Source organism: Oncorhynchus nerka, linkage group LG23 (assembly GCF_034236695.1).
Source record: "Oncorhynchus nerka isolate Pitt River linkage group LG23, Oner_Uvic_2.0, whole genome shotgun sequence".
Classification (NCBI taxonomy): Eukaryota; Metazoa; Chordata; class Actinopteri; order Salmoniformes; family Salmonidae; genus Oncorhynchus; species Oncorhynchus nerka.
The window spans coordinates 30877930-30902072 of record NC_088418.1 but is presented as its reverse complement, the minus strand read 5'-3'; the positions used below and the strand labels follow the sequence as shown (position 1 = coordinate 30902072).

General features: G+C 40.7%; 1 protein-coding gene across 2 annotated transcripts; it reads left to right on the top strand.

Moving 5' to 3' along the window:
• Nucleotides 1–349: 349 nt before the first annotated feature.
• LOC115106705 (DDB1- and CUL4-associated factor 7) lies at nucleotides 350–21438 on the top strand. 2 transcript variants are annotated; one of them, XM_029629693.2, is made up of 7 exons: nucleotides 350–838; nucleotides 3679–3837; nucleotides 16505–16616; nucleotides 17223–17341; nucleotides 17685–17894; nucleotides 18582–18699; nucleotides 19330–21438. In XM_029629693.2, exons 1-7 carry the CDS (start codon nucleotides 701–703, stop codon nucleotides 19500–19502), a joined length of 1029 nt encoding a protein of 342 aa, XP_029485553.1. In that variant the 5' UTR covers nucleotides 350–700; the 3' UTR covers nucleotides 19503–21438. The 2 variants fall into 2 exon arrangements, with proteins under 2 accessions (XP_029485553.1, XP_064864112.1); XM_065008040.1 differs by having other exon boundaries at nucleotides 19327–21438.
• Nucleotides 21439–24143: the final 2705 nt, after the last annotated feature.

Below are 24143 nucleotides of genomic sequence, written 5' to 3'. Positions count from 1 at the left end.
ATTTTCTCATCTATTAAACATTTGATCTCATTACAGTTTTCTGTTTCAAAAACACAATATCGTATTAACAGAGTGGACAACGTTTTGTAGACTTTACCCTTTGCAAATGTTTTTACAAATCGCATTGTTCAGGAGTGCAAAGGCGCATTGAGTTATTGCACACGCGTATTTCACAGACTAGGCGTTTCCTAACGGAAATATGCAGATGTTACGAGTACGCGCCAATGAGATATCGTAAACGCGTGCTTAGCTCTACCCACCTCCTGCTTGTTCAGCCCACTATGACTAATTTGTTCCCATTGGAAACAACAAGCTGTGATCTATCTTGGTTTAGTTATAAACACCATTGATACAACAGTGTTAGTCTTTTTTAAGTGGTCCAAGACAGCAGCCATTGCTTCGGTGAATAGTCCTATGTTTGTTGCAGTTTATTCTGTGTGCTCAATGTAGCGTTTTCAGCTAACCCTTGTAAACGTACTGTAATGTTTTGGTGGGCTCTTCATCAACATAAGGCTACTGCAGATTATACAAAGTAGCTACATAGAAACGTTGAGTGCCATCTTATTTGACTACAAAGGGAAAAAAAGCATCGGCCTCCAAGACGCATTTAGCTCGGAAATTTAAACCCGGTTGTAGATTAAGTCACAGTTCGCCTTATTTGGTATTTTTTTGAATACATAGATTTTTCACTGCTTTGACCATGTCGCTTCACGGTAAGCGCAAAGAAATTTACAAATACGAGGCGCCATGGACGGTATATGCAATGAATTGGAGTGTGCGACCAGACAAGCGCTTTCGTCTCGCTCTTGGCAGCTTTGTCGAGGAGTACAATAACAAGGTAACGCATTTTCTTAAATTAGCCGACATTTAATCCTACTATGGTAGAACGGGGAACACAGTAACAACAAAGTAAATCAAATTCGAAATAACGTAGGAAACCTGTTATTCAATGTGCTAATACTAGGTTAGTAAAACCTGGTCTCAGAACATTTCGTATTATTCTTATGTAAATTCATTTGTGGATGTCCAATACCTATTTCATATACAGTATCAGTCAAAAGATTGGACACACCTACTCATTCCAGGGTTTTTATTTATTTGTACTATTTTCTGCATTGTAGAATTATAGTGAAGACATCAAAACTATGACAGAACACATATGGAATCATGTAGTAGCCAAAAAGTGTTAAACAAATTAATATGCTTCATGTTTTATATTCTTTAAAGTATCCACTCTTTGCCTTGGTCAGCTTTGCACATTCTTGGCATTCTCTCAACCAGCTTCACCTGGAATGCTTTTCTAACAGTCTTGAAGGAGTTCCTACAAATGCTGAGCACTTGTTGGCTGCTTTTCCGTCACTCTGCAGTCCAACTCCTCTCAATTGGGTTGAGGTCGGGTGATTGTGGCGGCCAGGTCATCTGATTTAGCACTCCATCACTCTCCTTCTTGGTCAAATAGACCTTACACAGCCTGGAGGTGTGTTGGGTCATTGTCCTGTTGAAAAACAAATTATTATCCCAATAAGCGCAAACCAGACAGGATGGTGTATTGCTGCAGAATGCTGTGGTAGCAATGCTGGTTAAGTGTGTCTTGAATTATAAATAAATCAGTGTCACCAGCAAAGGACCCGCATACCACCACCTCCGGGCTTCATGGTGGGAACCACACATGCGGAGATCATCCTTTCACCTACTGTGTCTCACAAAGACACGGCGGTTGGAACCAAAAATCTCATATTTGGACTCATCAGACCAAAGGACAGATTTCCACCGGTCTAATGTCCATCGCTCGTTAGTAAAAATACAGCAAAACCCTGGAATGAGTAGGTGTGTCAACTTTTATATGTTATGAATTCTGGCTAGCTGGCTAACGTTAACTAGGTTAGGGGAAGGGTTAGCTAACATACCAAGTAGTAGGGGCTGGGCGACGTCCAATACATCACAGTATAAATGTGTTTTTTTAAATGGTATTTTACGTTTTTGAATAATAAAAGTTGAAAATGTGCTTTATGAGTAGTGCGTAACTCTACGGTGGTACCGCATCCATTCTAAGTGATTTGAATGGGTCTTGGTCCATTATGATTGTTTTACACTTTAATTCAACTTCAACCTAAAATAATTTCCTGCATTTCCATACATTTTTGCATTTCCTGCACTCATTTGAAATAATTTTCACACTGCCACTTAGGGATCCACGATATGGGCAAAAAAACGCCTTATTTTGAAACACTTTGCGATTTAGATCAAAACACTTGGAATCATGGAAATAGAATGTTCATTCTAATTGTATAGTGAGAATATAAATAATAGTGTGCTCTTTGAATACATTGTTTGACATGACGACAAATGAAAATGCCAGGGAGGAGTTATTGTGACAGGGTTGGAACCAAAATGATGGTCAGTGTTTCCTAGGGGACCCTATAGGCCTACACCAACACTGGTATTAGGCTGTATTAGCTTGCCACTTTTGATCTGACTATTTTTTTTAGCTAGCTAGCCAGTTAACTAGCGATTAGCATTAGAGGCTAACACAATTTAGCTAAATTCTGCTAAGAAAAGACAAACTAGCTGTTTGCAGATGTAAGAAACACAAATGAATTGTAGAACACTTGTTGATTTTATATTAAGAAGCAAACTGGAAAATTTGTTGCACGTGCTGCAGTAATCATGCAGACTGAATGCAAGTGTCTCGTGGTCAAGCAACAACAAATGCACTCCGAGAGAGCGAGAGAACTCAAGTAGCAGTGTAAACTATAAAAATGGATGTTACACACAGCATATTTAACAAACCAACCTACATTAGTTTTTGCTTTAAGTAACTGTCTTTATTTGAGTGTCCAGGAATTATATTTACTATGTTACGTTTGTCTGAGACCAGGCTGGGTTAGTGTATGTACATACCTCGGACGTTTTGTTTAAATCTATGAACACTTGTTTTACTGATGACAAATGTTTTTTCAGGTCAAATTGTAAGTATTCTTGTCGCCTCTTGATTATTGACCTACGGAATATTCTACATGTATCTAACCATATCATTTTTATCAGTAAGAAGAGGTGTCAGATTAGATTCAGATTTGTAATTTGTTACAATTAAACCCTTGCCTAGCCAGCATATCTGACCTGCTTGCTTACAGCTGCACTAGGGTCAGACGGGCTTCCTGTGTAGATTAAGACACCGCGGCGCCGTTGTGAGATATGGCTCGGAAAATGTACCTCAATCCAGGGATTAGAAATGCATTGTACTCTGAATTTTTCCATTATCCTAACTATTACACTGAGAAATGACTGCTAGTGTCAGGCTATATATACCAATTAATTGTCTATTTCAGCCTGATTAATTAGACTAGCACAATTGCAACAATATCCATCACTGTCAATAAAACAAAGGTGTAACTGTTGGGCAGTTCCAGTAAATTAAATTTGATAATACAGGCTTATACTTATAGCATCAACCTTTTGCTGTGATTTGACCGCACATTTAAAATGTTCATATCTTATCCAGAGAAACTAACAGGAGCAATACGGGTTAAGTGCCCTGCTCAAGGGCACATCGTCAGGGTTTTCAACTAGTCAACTCGACGATTTGAACCTGCACGCTTTTCAGTTACTGGCCCAAGGCTCTTAACCGCTAGATTACCTACTGCCCCATGCTGTTGTTATTGTCTGTTTTCCCCATAGGTTCAGATAGTTGGATTGGAGGAGGAGAGCTCAGAGTTTGTCTGCCGGAACACATTCGACCACCCTTACCCCACCACAAAAATTATGTGGATTCCTGACACCAAGGGGGTGTATCCTGACCTGCTGGCTACCAGTGGAGACTACCTGCGCATTTGGAGGGTAAGAAACCAATAGCCTACCACTGCCAGACCTGTGCCTACCCTGAAAATTGTAGCGACCTTAACCCTACATCTAGCGTCAACGTCAAGAGGTTCCAATCAGAGGCCCATACATGTGAAGGGCTTGGTATAGAGAAGCATGGGAGATGCTCTCCTGAATGTGGTAGTGTAGCGACCTTAACACTGCTTCGATCTGCTCATGCCAATTCCTGTTGAACACTTCCTGTTGAACGAGGGAGAGATCGGTTTGTTGTTTTGGGAAGTTTCTTAGTAGATCGCCAAATATTTAGTTTGGATCCCTCAACGCATTTGTTATCAGCTGCCGGGACTGCTACTCTCTGTCCAGTGATTCTGCCAACCAATGCCGGGTCTGAGCAGCTATTTGGCGTAGCTGCTAGCCTAGCTAGCAAGGTTTCGGGGTTTGAGGGCTTAAACACAACCAGCAACGTGGTTAGCTATTGTGGCTGTGGCCGCAGTTTGTCCAGGGTTTATGGCTGTCTAGATACCTGCTGTTTGTGTTCAGTCTTCCCTGGTACCTGCACTGTCTGGAACTGCGAGGAGTAACCGTGTAACCTGCGTTGTTAGCTACCATGACGAAGACCAAAGTTGGTGGGAGTACCATTGAGGACAGTACTATCTTTATCACCGGTGAAGGATCTTTTTAAACTAACAAAAATAGTTATAGGAGTTGTTAACAACAAGAAAATAGGTTTCTGTTTTGTCCAAATACTGGTTGATTCGACTTATAAAATAATGGACTACCTGACCAGAGAGGTCCAGGACCTGAAGAACAATTTGAACGGCAAGATGATAGCAATCTGTAAGTCATTGAGAGGGGAAATCAGTTCTGTGTGTGAATCAATGATGGAAAAATCCGATTATCTTGAGGGACAATCAAGACTGAACAATATGGTTGTGGACGGAATTGCAGATTCTCCATATGAGACCTGGATGGAGTCTTGAGGACAAAGTGAGGGAAATGATCTCTGAGAAATTGAAGACTGTCTACTGGAACATTGAGGTGGAGCGCGCACACAGGGCTGGAAAACCCTCCACCGGCCCAGGTGACGGGCCCAGTCCGATAGTAGTCAAGTTCCTGAGGTTCAAATCTAATTTTATTTGTTACATACGCCGAATACAACAGGTGTATGTACAACTGTATACCTTACAGTGAAATGCTTACTTCCAAGCCCTTAACCAACAATGTTTTAAGGGGGGAAATAGTGTTAAGTAAAAAATAGAAATATACAGTGCCTTGCAAAAGCATTCACCCCCTTGGTGGTGTTCCTATTTTGTTGCATTACAACCTGTAATCTTTCAAATTTATTTTTATTTGGATTGCATGTAATGGACATACACAAAATAGTCACAATTGGTGAAATGAAAAAAATAACTTGTGGTGCGTACATATATATTCACCTCCTTTGCTATGAATCCCCTAAATAAGATCTGGTGCAACCAATTACCTAAGTCACATAATTAGTCAAATAAAGTCCACCTGTGTGCAATCTTAGTGTCAGATGATCGCAGTAAAAATACACCTGTTCTGAAAGGCCCCAGAGTCTGCAACACCACTAAGCAAGGGGCACCACCAAGCAAGCGGCACCATGAAGACCAAGGAGCTCTCCAAACAACAGGTCAGGGACGAGGTTGTGTAGAAGTACAGATGAGTTATAAAAATATGAGAAACTTTGAACATCCCACGGAACAATATTTCAATTCATTATTCAAAAATGGAAAGAATATGGCACCACAACAAACCTCCGAAGAGAGGGCCGCCCACCAAAACTCACGGACCAGGCAAGGAGGGCTTTAATCAGAGAGGCAACAAAGATAACCCTGAAGGAGCTTTGAAAGCGCCCCCGCAGAGGTTTGAGTATCTGTCCATAGGACCACTTTAAGCCTTACACTCCACAGAGCTGGGCTTTTACGGAAGAATGTCCAGAAAAAAGCCATAGCATGAAGAAAATAAATAAGAAAACACATTTGGTGTTTGCCAATAGGCATGTGGGAGACTCCACAAGCATATGGAAGAAGGTACTCTGGTCAGATGAGACTAAAATTGAGCTTTTTGGCCATCAAGGAAAACGCTATGTCTGGCACAAATCCAACACCTCATCACCATGTGGGGTTGTTTTTCATCGACAGGGACTGGGAAACTGGTCAGAATGTAAGGCATGATTGATGCCACTAAATACAGGGAAATTCTTGAGGGGAAACCTGTTTCAGTCTTCCAGAGATTTGAGACTGGGACGGAGGTTCACCTTCCAACAGGACAATGATACTAAGCATACTGCTAAAGCAACACTTGTGTGGCTTAAGGCGAAAGATTTAAATGTCTTGGAATGGCCTAGTCAAAGCCCAGACTTCAATCCAATTGAGAATATGTGGTATGACTTAAAGATAGCTGTACACCAGTGGAATCCATCCAACTTGAAGGCACTGAAGCAGTTTGCCTTGAAGAATGGGCAAAAATCCCAGTGGCTAGATGTTCCAAGCTTATAGAGCCATACCCCAAGAGACTTGTGCAGCTGTAATTGCTGCAAAAGGTAGCTCTACAAAGTATTGACTTTGGGGGGGGGGTGAATAGTTATGCACACTGTTTAAAAAAAGCATTACTTATTTAGCATCTTACAATATTTAGCATCTTCAAAGTGGTAGGCATGTTGTGTAATCAAATGATATAACCCCCCCCAAAAAAATTATTTTAATAACAGGTTGTAAGGCAATAAAATAGGAAAAATGCCAAGGAGGTGAATCCGTTGGAGAGCCACTGTAAAGTATAATTAAACGGCAGCAGTAAAATAACAATATCGAGGCTATATACAGAGGGTACTGGTGCAGAGTCAATGTGTGAGGGCACTGGTTATTTGAGGTAATATGTACATGTTCGTAGAGTCAGTGTTATTATCTATGCATAGTCAGAGTAGCAGCAGTGTGAAAGAGCGTTCTGGGTAGCCCTTTGATTAGCTGTTCAGGAGTCTTATGACTTGGGGTAGAAGCTGTTAAGAAGCCTTTTGGACCTAGACTTGGCGCTCCGGTACCGCTTGCCATGCGGTAGCAGAGAGAACAGTCTCTGACCAGGGTGTCTGGAGTCTCTATGACACCGCCCGGTATAGAGGTCCTGGGTTGGCAGGAAGCTTGGGCCCCAGTGATGTACTGGGCCATACACACTACCCTCTGTAGTGCCTTGTGGTCAGAGGCCGAGCAGTTGCCATACCAGGTAGTGATGCAACCTCTCGATGGTGCAGCTGTAGAATCTTTTGAGAATCTGATGACCCATGCCAAATCCTTTCAGTCTCCTGAGGGGAAATGGGCTTTGTCGTGCCCTCTTTACGACTGTCTTAGTGTGCTTGGACCATGTTAGTTTGTTGCTGATGTGGACACCAAGGAACTTAAAGCTCTCAAACTGCTCCACTGCAGCCCCGTAAATGAGAATGGGGGTGTGCTCGGTCCTCCTTTTCCTGTAGTCCACAATAACCTGTTTTTGTCTTGGATCACGTTGAGGGAGAGGTTGTTGTCCTTGCACCACATGGCCAGGTCCCTGACCACCTCCCTATAGGCTGTCTAGTCATTGTTGATCAGGCCTACAGCACTTTTCGGCAAACTTGATGATGGTGTTGGAGTCGTGCCTGGCCATGCAGTCATGAGTGAACAGGGAGTAAAGGTGGAGACTGAGCATGCACCCCTGAGGGGCCCCTGTGTTGAGGATCAGAGCAGTGGATGTGTTGTTACCTACCCTTACCACATGGGGGAGGCCCCTCAGGAAGTCCACAATCTAGTTGCAGAGGTGTTTAGTCCCAGGGTCCTGAGCTTGGTGATGAGCTTTGAGGGCACGGCAGATTTTTACCTTGCCAGCTCGGGGGATTCAATCTTGCAACCTTACAGTTAACTAGTCCAACGCTCTAACCACCTGATTACATTGCACTCCACGAGGAGACAACCTGTTACGCGAATGCAGTAAGCCAAAGTAAGTTGCTAGCTAGCATTAAACTTATCTTATAAAAAACAATCATTCATAATCACTAGTTAACTACACATGGTTGATGATATTACTAGTTTATCTAGCGTGTCCTGCGTTGCATATAATCGATGCGTTGCTTATCGTTGCTACAATTTCTTCCTAACCATAAACATCAAGGCCTTTCTTAAAATCAATACACAGAAGTATATATTTTTAAACCTGCATATTTAGCTAAAATAAATCCATGTTACCAGGCAATATTAACTTCTTGCGTCGAGCAATCCCGTATCCGGGAGCGTAATCATAGCCTCAAGCTCATTACCATAACGCAACGTTAACTATTCATGAAAATCACAAATGAAATGAAAGAAATATATTCACTCACAAGCTTAGCCTTTTGTTAACCTCTTGCTCCTAGCTGACACGCAGGCGTCCCATCTAGACATCTGGAAATGCAAATGCGCTACGCTAAATGCTAATAGTACTAGTTAAAACTCAAACGTTCATTAAAATACACATGCAGGGTAGTGAATTAAAGCTACACTCGTTGTGAATCCAGGCAACAAGTCAGATTTTTAAAATGCTTTTCGGCGAAAGCATGAGAAGCTATTATCTGATAGCATGTAACACCCCAAAAGACCCGCAGGGGACGTAAAACAAAATAATTAGCATAGTCGGCGCTACACTAAACGCACCAATAAAATATAAAACATTCATTACCTTTGACCATCTTCTTTGTTGGCACTCCTAGATGTCCCATAAACATCACTATTGGGTCTTTATTTAGTTTAAATCGGTCCATATATAGCCTAGATATCAATCTATGAAGACTGTAATCAAGGAAAAAAACATTGTTTTATAACGCGACGTAATTTTTTTAAATAAAAAAAGTTGACGATAAACTTTCACAAAACACTTCGAAATACTTTTGTAATGCAACTTTAGGTATTAGTAAACGTTAATAAGCGATCAAATTTGTAAGTCGCTCTGGATAAGAGCGTCTGCTAAATGACTTAAATGTAAATGTAAATGTAAATTGATCACGAGGCGATGTAAATTCTATAGCTGTACGTCTGGAAATAATGTCCGGGTAAATCTCAACCAAAATATCCGGTCGGAGACCGGAGGAACTGCGCTGCCTTGCGTCTGTTTGACCAAGAAACAAAGAGTAGGCAAATGACAAGACTCTAGACATCGTGTGGAAGCTGTAGGTATTGCAACCTCAGCCCCATTAAATGTGGTTCACCTTTATCAATGGGTTCAAGTCGCGCATGGATATATTTTTCCATTTTCAGTGATCAGATTTTCCTGCACTTTTCGATGAAACACACGTTCTGTTATAGTCACAGCCGTGATTTAACCAGTTTTATAAACGTCTGAGTGTTTTCTATCCACACATACTAATCATATGCATATACTATATTCCTGGCATGAGTAGCAGGGTGCTGAAATGTTGCGCGATTTTTAACAGAATGTTCGAAAAAGTAAGCCCTAAGCTTAATTAACAACACTGTCATCTCAGATTTTCAAAATATGCTTTTCAACCATAGCTACACAAGCATTTGTGTAAGAGTATTGATAGCTAGCATAGCATCAAGCCTAGCATTCAGCAGGCAACATTTTCACAAAAACAAGAAAAGCATTCAAATAAAATCATTTACCTTTGAAGAACTTCAGATGTTTTCAATGAGGAGACTCTCAGTTAGATAGCAAATGTTCATTTTTTCCAAAAATATTATTTGTGTAGGAGAAATCGCTCCGTTTTGTTCATCACGTTTGGCTAAGAAAAAAATATGAAAATTCAGTCATTACAACGCTGAACTTTTTTCAAAATTAACTCCATAATATCGACAGAAACATGGCAAACGTTGTTTAGAATCAATCCTCAAGGTGTTTTTCACATATCTATTCGATGATAAATCATTCGTGGCAGTTGGGTTTCTCCTCAGTAGCAGACGGAAAAGTACTGCAGCTGGAGATTACGCAATTTTCTACTGTGTTATTGACTTGTTAATTGTTTATTCCATGTGTAACTCTGTGTTGTCTGTTCACACTGCTATGCTTTATCTTGGCCAGGTCGCAGTTGCAAATGAGAACTTGTTCTCAACTAGCCTACCTGGTTAAATAAAGGTGAAATAAAAATAAATAAAATTAAAAAATAATTGCGACGGAGGACACCAAGCGGCCACCTGGTAAATGTAGTATCTTATGGTCAATCTTCCAATGATATGCCTACAAATACGTCACAATGCTGCAGACACCTTGGGGAAACGACAGGAAGTGTAAGCTCATTCGTGAGCCATTCACAGCCATATAAGGAGTCATTGGAACACAGCGCCTTCAATATCTGGGGCACTTCCTGTTTGAAATTTCATCTATATGCATAGTCGAGCATCTTTTCGTGACAAAATATCTTGTTTAAAACGGGAACGTTTTTCATCCAAAAATTAAAATAGAGCCCCCTATATCCAAGAAGTTAACATTGTTGGGCATTCTGCGCTGTGCTCTTGTAGTTGTCTTTGCAGGATGGCCACTCCTATGGAGAGTAGCAACAGTGCTGAACTTTCTCTATTTATAGCCAATTTGTCTTACCGTGGACTGATGAACATCGAGGCTTTTAGAGATACTTTTGTAACCCTTTCCAGCTTTATGCAAGTCAATAACTCTTAATCTAAGGTCTTCAATTTTGTGGTATCCAATTGGTAGTCTTGTCTCATCGGTGCAACTCGCGTATGGATTCGGGGGAAGCGACGGTCGAGAGCCGTGCATCCTCCAAAACACAGCCCAACCAAGCCGCACTGCTTCTTGACACAATGCCCACTTAACCCGGAAGCCAGCCGCACCAATGTGTTGGAGGAAACACCGTACACCTGGTGACCGTGTCAGCGTGCATTGCACCAGGCTTGCCACAGGAGTCGCTAGTGCGCGATGGGACAAGGAATCCTTGACGGCCAAACCCTCCCCTAACCCGGACAACGCTGGGCAAGTTGTGCGCTGCCCCATGGGTCTCCAGGTCGTAGCCGGCTGCGACAGAGCCTGGACTCGAACCCAGAATCTCTAGTGGCACAGCTAGTACTGCGATGCAGTGCCTTGCGCCACTCGGGAGGCCATCACATACTTTTTCTTGACACTATGTAGCTTTAGAACTAAGTTACTTGAAATCAATAACTTGCTAACATCAGAATATATTAGCCTTTTCAGAGACTCACAAAGATGATTAATTTGATGATCCAGCAGTAGCAATACAAGAACATAACATCTATAGAAGAGACAGAAATGCTTATGCGGGAGGCGTTGCTGTATGTATTTAGAGCCATAACCCTGTAATGCTTAGAGAAGATCTGATGTCAAGTGTTATTGAGGAGTTGTGGTTGTAGGTTCAATTGGCACATCTGAAGCCATTATTTTGCGGTGTTGCTATAGGCCACCAAGCGCTAACAGCCACTGCTTCTTCCAATTATTGATAAACATGCACCTGTTAAGAAACTGACTTGGAACTGTTAAGGCTCCATGGATTGATGAGGAACTGAAAAACTATGGATGAAAGAGATGGGGCAAAAGGAGTGCATGTCTGGCTGCACATCCCGACTTACTGCAAATTGAGAAATTGTGTGACTAAACGCAACAACAAAAAAGAAGAACCTGTGTTATGAAGCCTAGATCAATAATATAAAAAAACGTTGGCGTACTTTAAATGAAAGACATTCAACCACAACCTTTATCGTATCAGATGGCTTATCACAAAACCATTTGATGTTGACAATGTTTTTAATGATTACTTCATTGGCAAATTGGGCAAACTTAGGCAGGAAATGCCAACAACGAACAGTGAGCCATCGCATTCATGCACAAAAATAAATGAATGAAATTCATTGCAAGTTTGAATTTTGTGAAGTTAAGTGTCAGAGGTGGAAAAATGATTAACGATCAATTATGACAAACCTGGCATTGAAAACTTAGATGGAAAGCTACTGAGGATGGTAGGGGACTCAACTACTATATGTCATATATTTAATCTGTCCCTAGAGGGAAGTATTTGTCCTCAGGCCTGGAGGAAAGCTAGTCATTCCACTTCCCAAGAGTGGTAAAGCAGCCTTTACTGGTTCAAACAACATACCTATCAGTTTGCTGCCAGCTCTAAGCAAATCGTTGGGAAAAAATTGTTTGACCAAATAAATGCTATTAATCTGTAAACAAATTAGCAACATACTTTCAGCATGCTTATAGAGAAGGGCACTCAACATATACTGCACTGACACTAATGACTGATGATTGGTTGAAAGAAATTGATAAGAAGATTGTGGGAGTTGTACTTTTGGATTTCATTGCATCCTTTGATATTATTGACCATAACCTGTTGTTGAAAACGTATGGCTTTTCAACCTCTGCCATATTGGTGATTCAGAGCTTTCTATCTAATATAACTCAAAGGGTTTTCTTTAATGGACGCTTCTCTAATGTCAAATATGTCAAATATTTACCAATGACCTACCACTGGCATTAAACAATGCATGTGTGTCCATGTATGCTGATGATTCAACCATACATGCATCAGCAACCACAGCCAATGAAGTCACCTGAAACGCTTAATAAAAAGTTGCAGTCTGTTTTGTAACGTGTGGCCAGTAATAAACTGGTCCTGAACATCTAAGAGTATTGTATTTGGTACAAATCATTCCCTAAGAACTAGACCTCAGCTGAATCTGGTCATGAATGGTGTGGCTGTTGAACAAGTTGAGGAGACTAAATTACTTGGCGTTACCTTAGTTTACAATCTAGCATAGTCAAAACAGATTCAATGGTTGTAAAGATGGGGAGAGGTCTGTCCGTAATAGAGATGCTCTGCTTTTTTGACACCACATTCCAAAAAGTAAGTCCTGCAGGCTCTAGTTTTGTCTAATCTTGATTATTGTCCAGTCATGTGGTCGACTGCTGCAAGGAAAGACCTAGTTAAGCTGCAGTTGGCCCAGAACAGAGCGGCACGTCTTGCTCTTCATTGTAATCAGAGGGCTGATATAAATACTACGCATGCAAGTCACTCTTGGCTAAGAGTTGAAGAGTGACTGACTGCACCACTTCTTTTTATAAGAAACTGTTAAATCCCAAACTGTTTGCATAGTCACACACACACACTTACCCCACCAGACATGCCACCAGGGGTCTTTTAACAGTCCCCAAATTCAGAACAAATTCAAGAAAGCGTACAGCATTATATAGAGCCATTATTGCATGGAACTCCGTTCCATATCATATTGCTCAAATGAACAGAAACTCTGGTTTAAAAAACACATAAAGCAACTAGGGATGTACGATATCGGTGAACATATCGGAGTCGGCCGATATTAGCTAAAAATGCCAAAATCGGTATCGGCCGATGTCTAGTTCAGCGATTTCAAAGCCGATGTGCATACCTATATAATGACGCAATGACGCCACGTAAAATTATGCACTACACGTGCCACACGGCATTCCTAACTTGGCCCACAATGTTTGCTGTGTGGATCGAGCAGTCAACAAGTCGAGCAGTCATTTGAAAGAGTAAGAACATTTCGGCGAGACAACTCAAAGGCGAAATCCATTAAAGCCAAGACAATGGAATTAATTTCCCTTGACAATCAACCGTTCTCTGTCGTGGGTGATGTTCGCTTTCGCCGACTGGTCGAGCACTGGTACACACTACCAAGTGCGCTATTCTTTTCAGATGTTGCCCTACTGGAGTTACACAGTAATAGCGTCACTGCTATTAGCTTCACGACATGCATACTATGGAATGCTGTTTGGGTTTTTGTGTAAAAAAAAATACAGTAGCACTGTCAAAGCTGTTCAAAAGTCTGCAAACACCGGCCACGAACAATGTGTTTTCAATACCGCGTTGGTAATAAAGCATCTGTTAGACCGCAACTTCTGGGGTAGCTAGCTTTAGCTTGGTACCTAGCTAGCACCAATACAACCAGCCTGAAAAAATTACAAGTAGAAACTGCTGTCATTTTCATTATTCTTTGCAATGATTTAGGAATCCTTGTAAGTATTAGCTAGGTTGCCACTTGTTCTTCGCAAATTGATTTTAACTTAAATAAATAGCTAGCCAGCTACTTAACCCTGTTGCCCAAAGCTAACGTTATAAGCAGCCAGCTAGCGTCATCTAGCAAGTGAAGCTCGACCGGACCAGGTTATCTGTTGTGAAGCTGGCCACAAAATGGATTAGGCACAATAGTGGAATTTGCAGTTTGCTTTCAAAATAAAGCTATGCCATTGACAGTGATGCAAATGAAAACAAATTGTATAATTATTCATGCAGAAGGCTAACTGCAAAGTCCACTGTTGTGGCTAATGCTTATAGTGGATAGCTTCACATAGATGGGTCCGACCACCCTTATTCAAATAAGAACGGTCTTATAAATTAGGGTTATTTTAGATGATGACACCTAGCTATATAGTTAGCTAGCTAAGTATAGCTACTGAAACAGATGTCGTTTCGCTATGTTTTTGGGGAAAAACATTGTTTGCATCCATGAGCTAGCTAGCTTTTTTTATGACCAGCACTGTAGGTGCATGAGACAACTTTAGCAGCATCATAGCATACGTATCGATGAATCGTCGTGACATATGAAATACGAGTGATGGGTAATCTGTGTAATAACTACGCAAAAAATTAATGAACGCGATAAATTATTGTGTGACGTGCAGTCATTTTCAGGTCCTGATTTGGTCAACGAGCTTAATTGACATGTCAAATGGTACAGTTAAATCCTAAACCAGGATTTCTATGGAACGTCGTTTGTTTTTGCATGTCAAAAATATATACTATTTAACACGAATTGACATGTCAAATAACTATTTGTCAAGTCAAATCGTGTTAAATAGTATATTTTTTTGACATGCAAAGACACACATTTACATTCCATAGAAATCCTGGTTGAGAATGAAACGAATGAACAATGAAACGGCACAGGAAGTAAGTGCAAGAAATATAGATTTGGTAATGGGGCCATAAGTGCCCAAACTTTTTGGTGTGTGTGTGTAACCTTTATTTAAATAGGCCAGTCAGTTAATTAAGAACAAATTCTTATTTACAATGATTGCCAAACCCAGATGACACTGGGCCAAATGTGCGCCGCCCTATGGGGACTCCCAATCACGGCCGGATATGATAAAGCCTGGATTCGAACCAAGGACTGTAGTAATGCCTTTTGCACTGAGATGCAGTGCCTTAAACTGCTTTGTGTGTGTTAACTATTTAACTGTACTAGAATGCTTAAAAGGCTGCTAAAATTTCTAATATAGTTATAGTCGGTGTATATATATATATATTTTTTGGCAAGGGAAATATCGGATATTGATATCGGCCAAAAATGACATCGGTGCATCACTAAAAGCAACACCTCAAGGCACAACGCCTCTCCCCTATTTGATCTAGATAGTTTGTATGTATTGTTATGTACTGGAAGCTATGGGTGCCTTTAAAAAATATATATATATATACTTTTTTTTTTTTAATGTACGTAGTTTTGTCCTTGAGCTGTTCTCTCTCGTCTGTTCTGTATTATGTCATGTTTTCTGTGGACCCTAGGAAAAGTAGCTGCTGCTTTTACAACCGCTAATGGGAATCCTAATTTTATACCCAATACCTAGTGACTTTGAAGAGGTTTGGATCAGTTGGCGCAACCGCTAAGGTGTTGGGTTGACAGTCACTTGGCCCGGGTTCGAGTCCCGGCTGGGACTACCCTCTTTGGGGAAATAATTTTATTGCAACTAGTATATGGAGATTGGTCTCTGCTTTCCTGCTTTATCTCTGTACAACTGTCAAAAGCTCATAGCTGCATGTTGGCGTTATTTATAGGCTTGGCATATAAAGCAAAAAAGGGGAGTGTGGAGCAGGGTATTGGTGTTTCTGCTGCATTCAGTTGCCGCCAGGACCCCCCAAAACTTTGGAGATGCTAAAACAGTCCACATTTTATCTTTTTAAAATTATTTTTAAACAAGCAATGAATTAGAAAAATCTGAAAACCCCATTGTAAAATAGTTGATCTATTTACCTAGTTGGCTTGTTTTGTGTTCTATGTGAGAGAAACATGCATTCTGACACTCATTCAATGCATACCAAATCTTGCAATCACTGGTGAAAACAGAAGTTTTAATTACCTTTTTTTAAAGTGGGGGATCCCAGCTTTCCACTTCTACTTTATTTATTTCTCAACTCCTAAATATACGTGAACTGCACCAATTTTAAATCTAGAGATCCCATTTGGGATCTGTCTAGTGTTTCGCCCAATAGGTTAAATGCAGATGGGCAACCCCATGCTTCCGCCTATTTAATTATAGCCATAATGCTGCATCAGTTGGTCTACAGGTGATAATGCTTATTGCTAATGGCATACCTGATAATATAGACCAAGCATAGTCTAGATGTATGGTCCAATATGTATAAATATTTGTAACAAATCATTTTTCCAATATGTTGTGTTCATTTCCAGAGTTGGAAATGTATCTTTTAGATGGTGTCAGCATAATTACATTTTCATTCATTTTAGAGTAGAATGCCTTTTTTGAAAAGTTACCAGAACTGAGCTCCGCAGTCTTTCTACATAAAACGTATCCAGGGTGGACATACAAATTATCCATGGGGGAACACTGGGGGGGGTATAAATATGTCTGCTTCATTTGATGAGGTGATTTAAAAACAAACTTTTGTTGTTCCTGACAGGTGAGTGACACTGAGACTCGTCTGGAATGCCTGCTCAACAACAACAAAAACTCTGACTTCTGTGCACCGCTGACATCCTTTGACTGGAATGAGGTGGACCCTAACCTGCTGGGTGAGAATAACTTTATCCTTTCTTTTTATGGACAGACTACGTTACCAGATTCTCTGGATGCCTCTTCCAGATCGCTATTGACATTTAGTGTTAAAAATAAGCTAAACAATTGAGTCTTGAGCAAGTATGATCTCCTGACGCCTCTTCACAAACAAGAGACAATAGCATATACCATTAGCTCTCCATGTGTCATTGTTATACAGCCTTGGTTGGTCTCATTGAAAAAACGTAATTTTATATAGAGCATTCATAATGTCTACATTAGCTCTACATCGACGCTTCACTTTACATTTTCCAAGCAAAGTCATACTACATGAAAGGTGATATAAAAGATACAAATGCAGCATAACCCATTTGCCACCCTTTATATAGCATGCCATTTGCTTATGAATGAAACATAGTCCTTTTAAAGGATATAGAAAGGCATCATTAAAGATGTGCTGTAAAGCTTTTGTATAATTTCAGCTAGTAGTTTAATCTCTCACAAGCCAAAATGGGTCCCCTGCAATTGAAATGATATGTTACAAACTCCAATTCATACAACATGTTACAAATGTATAAGTGCTTAAGATCCCGTTCAATAAATCTTGTGTTTCTTCTCTGTAGGTACCTCCAGTATTGACACCACCTGCACTATCTGGGGCCTGGAGACAGGTCAGGTACTGGGCAGGGTCAACCTGGTGTCTGGCCATGTCAAGACTCAGCTCATCGCCCATGACAAAGAGGTAAAGACACTGCAGGGGTTAGGCCAGAGCTGAATTAAATTAAGTTCCAATATCCACACTTGCATACTATAAGTATGTGGTGACGTATTGGCCATTCATGCTAAGTAGTGTGGATATTGGGCATGTAATGTCCAATATGTAATGGTCAATGTAATGTTATAGCAATGTTCCAAGTGATCAATGAAATTACCGCCTCCACCCATTGTCAGTTGTTGTACTTTAGGCAAGTATGGCTAAAATATCTGTCAAATCAGTAGACTATGAACAAACCATATTTTCTATCGGAACAGTAGATGTCACCTGTTATTTCACCAAATGTCTGTCGTGTGTGTCCTTGTCGCAGGTCTATGACATCGCATTCAGCCGAGCCGGTGGTGGCCGGGACATGTTTGCGTCGGTGGGGGCAGATGGGTCTGTGCGCATGTTTGACTTGCGCCACTTGGAGCACAGCACCATCATCTACGAGGACCCCCAGCACCACCCGCTGCTCCGCCTCTGCTGGAACAAACAAGACCCCAACTACCTGGCCACCATGGCGATGGATGGAATGGAGGTCAGCCCTGCATCTGTTTGCCTGTCCGTCCCATACTTCATTGTACTGTATGTGATTGGATCAATGCTAATCTCCCTCACTAGCTTTAAGCACCAACTGTCAGAGCAGCTCACAGATTACTGCACCTGTACATAGCCCACCTATAATTTAGCCCAAACAACTACCTCTTTCCCTACTGTATTTAATTTATTTATTTATTTTGCTCCTTTGCACCCCATTATTTTTATTTCTACTTTGCACATTCTTCCATTGCAAATCTACCATTCCAGTGTTTTACTTGCTATATTGTATTTACTTTGCCACCATGGCCTTTTTTTGCCTTTACCTCCCTTATCTCACCTCATTTGCTCACATCGTATATAGACTTGTTTATACTGTATTATTGACTGTATGTTTGTTTTACTCCATGTGTAACTCTGTGTCGGTGTATGTGTCGAACTGCTTTGCTTTATCTTGGCCAGGTCGCAATTGTAAATGAGAACTTGTTCTCAGCTTGCCTACCTGGTTAAATAAAGGTGAAATAAAATAAATAAAATGCTACAGCAATTCAAATAATGCATGTTTGGTTATCTGGCTACAATATTGGACCAGTAAAAGTCAGTCAATTATGCTAAACAAAAATTCTAGTGGTCTATGATTATATGTATTCTACCTTAGCAGGTGCATTTTTCTCTCGGTCTGTCCCAGGTGGTGATCTTAGACGTCCGTGTGCCATGCACCCCAGTGGCCAGACTTAACAACCACCGCGCCTGTGTCAACGGCATCGCCTGGGCGCCCCACTCATCCTGCCACATTTGTACAGCAGGTAAGCCCTCTGTTTCCTCTTGCTTATCTTATACAGTATTATCCATTTGCAAATGTGCCAACCAGCCATGTGCTAACCTTCCAAGTAAAAAAACAAACCTTTTTCCTTTTTTTTTTTTAAGCAGTATATGGAAAATGCCAAAGACTTTGGGATTATTTGTACTTGAAAATTAAAACATGATAATATAGGATACATTTACTTAAATTGGTTTTTGGTTATAAAATGCTAAAGTTTGCGGATGGTGGCAGTGGGGAACAAACTCAAAACTTGCAATGCAATGCACTCCGTCCTTCAATAGAGTGCTTACAAGGTATGGAAACATATGTCAATTTGTAATTTAATGTATATTATTGATGAATTAATCCATAAGATTCTGTTGACACAAACATCTGACATTCTCAGAAAATATGAATATAAATGAAATGGCACATCTGCATCGCTGGTGAGATTTGATTTTATAAATCATTGTTCCATAACATCCCCATGGAATTATTTAGTGAAACTAGAGCACAGGGCTGAAAAAATATATACCATTGATTATCAAATCTGCCCTCTAGTAGCCCAGAACACAAGCATTGATTTCAGCCTACAATACACTAACTACTGTCCCCTTTCCTGTCCGGAAAGTAGCGGATGACCATCAGGCGCTGATCTGGGACATCCAGCAGATGCCCAGAGCCATCGAGGACCCCATCCTGGCCTACACGGCCGAAGGCGAGATCAATAACGTCCAGTGGGCATCCACCCAGCCTGACTGGATCGCAATCTGCTACAACAACTGCCTAGAGATTCTCCGCGTCTGACATAACCTGGGCTCAGCTCTTAGCGGGACAGTCTGAGGTGATCCTTGGAATCTGATCTGATCTGAGCTCAGTGTCGATGTCCTATTTTAATACAGTTGGTAAACATAGAGGGATAGTTTAACTCCGGCCCGCTCAAGAACGGACATGGCAACTTCATTTTTATGATCTGACGTCAACAGGGACTCCTGTTCATGTAGGACTGAACTGTATGATACTGGATTGTGTATGTGTTGCCCTTTTCATTTGAGGATAATGTTATAGATGCCCTTTACATTCAAAGGGGGGCGACAACGTTACCCACAGACAATGTTTACACCCTTCTGCGTAATTTACGGAAATGCTCAAGACTCCCTCTGGCTGCCTCTCAATTTAGAATTTTCTCAGAAGCTGTTATTTTTTGACAGACATGTTTGAATAAGATGCAGTTCATTGTGAGATTTTATGTTTGTGAAGGAAAAACAAGAACACAAATCAAGAGTAGCCAAAAGACTCATCACAATTATACCCACACTTACCAGGGCACTTTGTTTAAATCTGAGACTTTTCAGCATGTTGTTTGATAAGTGTATAGGCTTTAACATGTGAATGGATCTGTTTCTTTAAAGTGGTCTTTGGTAGAATCAGCAGTTGCTACATCCATTTTTGGACGTATACATTTAATGTGTACCCATTTGATTCTTGAAGAATATAACTTATAAATGCTTCATGAGCTTAGTTCAAAGTCCAAAATATAAGCTCATGTTTGTAAACAAAGTAAATGTAAACACCATATAGCCTCAAAACATGGTAAAACGATAGTTTTGATATCATGAATGGTCAGTACTTGCATCCATAGCAGTCTACGAATTTGAGTGGTTAGATTTCTCCAGCCCCAACCCCTCAGCTTTTGACCGAAGCGGGGGCGGGGAGTCTCTCTTGTTATTGTTTCTACTGCCGATTACGCTTTTAAGCTCTTTTAAATTTTTTAAATGCAGTATAATGTACGTAGTTATTAGTTGAGTGGCCATTGTAATTTACAATATCTTTATTCTCTTAACACCCCATTATGTCTGAATCACATAGTTTCAGATCATATGGTTATATTTAAAACGGGACTGAATTCAACTATTCAGGTATTCAATTGTTTTTATCTTCACATTTACAGTTTTGCCATTGAACATAGTGACAATTGTGATATGAAAATCATCTTTATTTAATACAAACTACAGTAAATTTCTCCATTGAACTTATTCATCCACTACTTCATTACAGCTTTGCTATTTGTCTTCCTTGGTTCTGCCTGTAAAATATTGTAAAAAATGATCTTATTGCTAAAGGTAACCCTAAACACTTTGTGTATAAACTAGATTAGGTAAATGTATATGAATTGTTGTAATGTACAGATGGGGATATTGTATTGTTGAGGTGCAAATGTCATATCAAGAAGTGGTTCTACTTTTTACATTGTACTTCAAGCCTCGGTCGTAAGGGCTACCTACATAACACCGTCACAATGACATAAACAGCCATGACAGCTGGTGTTACCTTTTATGGCAACCAACTTTTAAAAATGACACAAACCATTTAATAGGCTTAGTCAGTGGTGGTGGGGGGAGGGGAATAAGGGAGGGTTGTCAAAAAAAAGTTGATTAGTTTTTATTGGGCACAGGGGAGGGTAGTGCTTTTTTTTCTGTTTACATTCACTCTTTTTGCAGGTTTTACTATATAATTTATTCTATCCTAGACAGATTTCCTCATCTGCTTGCGTGCACCCCCATATAGGTTGTTATCAATAAAACGTCACAATACGGTGCAGAGCGTTCGATTTGGCTGCTCTGGGTCAAGGAGAACCCCAGCTCTGCTAAAGCCATTGACGGCTAAGCCTACCTGCTGTTTTCAAGGGATTGTTAAATAAATATGAACTGCACTGAACAAAAATAAATGCAACATGCAACAATTTCAAAGATTTTGAGTTACAGTTCATATAAGGTAATCAGTCAATTTAAATTCATTTATTAGGCCCTAATCTACAGATTTCACATGACTGGGAATACAGATATGCATCTGTTGGTCACAGATGGAAGAAAAAAAAGAGGAGTGTCGTGGATCAGAAAACCAGTCAGTATCTGGTGTGACCACTATGTGCATCATACAGTGCGACACATCTCCTTCGCATAGAGTTGTGGATTGCTGTCCCACTCCTCTTCAATGGCTGTGCGAGGTTGCGGGACATCCAGAACATCCCAAACAGGCTCAATGGGGGACATGTCTGGTGAGTATGCAGGCCATGGAAGAACTGGGACATTTTCAGCTCCCAGGAATTGTGTACAGATATTTGTGACATGGGGCCGTGCATTATAATACTGAGAGATGAGGTGATGGCGGCGGATAAATGGGCTTCAGGATCTCGTCACGGTATCGCCTTCAATAAAATGCAATCGTGTTCATTGTCAATAGCTTATGCCTGCCCATACCATAACCCCACCACCACGGGGCACTCTGTTCACAATGTTGACATTAGCAAACCGCTCTCCCACACGACGCCATAGATGCTGTTTGCCATCTGCCCGGTACAGTTGAAACCGGGATTCATTCAGTGAAGAGCACACTTATCCAGCGGCCATCGAAGGTGAGCATTTGCCCACTGAAGTCAGTTACGATGCCGAACTGCAGTCAGGTCAAGAACTCAGTGAGGATGAAGAGCACGCAGATGAGTTTCCCATGATAGGCTTTTTGACAGTTTGGGCTGAAATGATTTGTTTTTGCATTCCCAGTTTCATCAGCTGTCCGGGTGGCTGGTTTCAGACAATCTCAATGGATGTGGAGGTCCTGGCTGGCGTGGTTACACATGGTCTGCGGTTGTGAGGCCCGGTTGGACGTACTGCCAAATTCTCTAAAACGACTGGAGGCGGCTTATGGTAGAGAAATTAACATTAATTTCTGGCTACAGCTCTGGTGAACATTCCTGCAGTCAGCATGCCAATTACTCAACTTGAGACATCTGTGACATTGTGTTGTGTGACAAAGCTTCACATTTTTGTGGCCTTTTTATTGCCCCCAGCACAAGATGCACCTGTTTGAGCATGCTGTTTAATCAGCTTCTTGATATGCCACACCTGTAAGGTGGATGGATTATCTTGGCAAACTGTAAATGCTGACTAGCAGTGATGTAAACAAAATTTGTGAACAACATTTGAGATAATTAAGATCCCAGAAATGCTATGTTTCAGCTCATGAAACATATGACTAACACTTAACATGCTGCGTTTTAATATTTTTTTTCAGCGTGCTTTGTTTGATTAAATATCATCACCTCTTGAAGAGCATAGAACTACACATTTCCGATTATTCCACGTTTGGCCACATCAGTTATGCAGCAAGTAATTGCATGCTTCTCATAATCAGTAAACATAATTTGATCATGTATTTTCAGCTTATCCATTTGGCATGTTAGCTAGCTAGCAGATTAGGCTTTTGGAAAGAGGTTGACATCGGCAAGTCCTCGTCCTGGTAAAGTTGTCACTCGGGCTACCGTCGTCAAACCAAGAAAATATAACCATCTAGTTTATCACCTGACAGTTTAACAAGCCATATTGACGTGATCTGTTATTAGCTAGCTCATTTGATGTGGCCCATCAGTCAATGTAACTTGTCTGTCAGCAGAATTCGTGCTTAAACACACTTAAAGAAACATTTTGAAAAGGGGGATAATTTTAGCTAACTTCACTAGGTTGTTTGGAGGAAAAGGTACATTGGGTCTACTTACCACTATGTTTACCCGAACTGAACAACATTTCTACTGGTAGCTTGCAAAGTAAGCATTAACAGCTAATAGTACATCAGCAAATACGCCCTTCTGCTGCTTGACATGCAAGAGCCCACAAAGAATGGGAAATTAACCTAAACCATTCATGCTTGTCAGGTAAAGTTACTTAAATCCAATTTATGGTGACTAATATTGAGTGATCTTGAGGCTTCTGTATCTGAAATTACATGATTAGTTGATCACGAAAAGCATGAAGTCTCCTTGTCCCCCAGTAGGCAAATTAAACACCCTGCAACTTGTGATTTTTCATTGATAACAACCTGTATCAAGGTGTTTTGGTACTTCCCTTATGCCTTACACTTTTCCATGCGCAAACTATACCACAGGTCAATAATAGTCTACCCGGCCCTCTATCTAGCCACCATTCATAGTGACAGTAGCAAAATCATTCAAAGCTGCACCAATGTTCAATATAAGCAGAGGCCAGGTGCATCATTGAGCATGAAAGCACAGTGAAGACATGAGACAGGCAGTTTAGGGACGATACAATTATCTTACCTAGACTAGCCTACAACACGGCAATGCAATCAATAATTATGTTGTTTTCAAAGGAGTACATAATTATACTCTAGGCTGTAAACTGAAGTGACAATGTAATTTGAATAACGGTGCAAAAGCGTTGTGATATTTGTATTTTATTCCATTTGGATCAGTTGTGGGTCTACTCTCTACAGTTTTTATACGGTCTAGAAAGGTGCAGTAGCAGGCCAGTCTGGCTGTGTTTTAAGTTCTGATACTGAGATGCGCTGTCTGTTGCAGATCCTTATTTTCCCAAGTCTAAATATAATAGTGTGCCACATACAGTGCATTCTGAAAGTATTCAGACTCCTTTGACT

Excerpts from the sequence above, each read along its gene's own strand:
- LOC115106705 (XM_065008040.1), top strand. The coding sequence starts at position 701 with ATGTCGCTTCACGGTAAGCGCAAAGAAATTTACAAATACGAGGCGCCA. Across the intron at positions 839-3,678 it reads TCGAGGAGTACAATAACAAG|GTTCAGATAGTTGGATTGGA; the intron begins GTAACGCATTTT and ends TTTTCCCCATAG. Across the intron at positions 3,838-16,504 it reads ACTACCTGCGCATTTGGAGG|GTGAGTGACACTGAGACTCG; the intron begins GTAAGAAACCAA and ends TGTTCCTGACAG.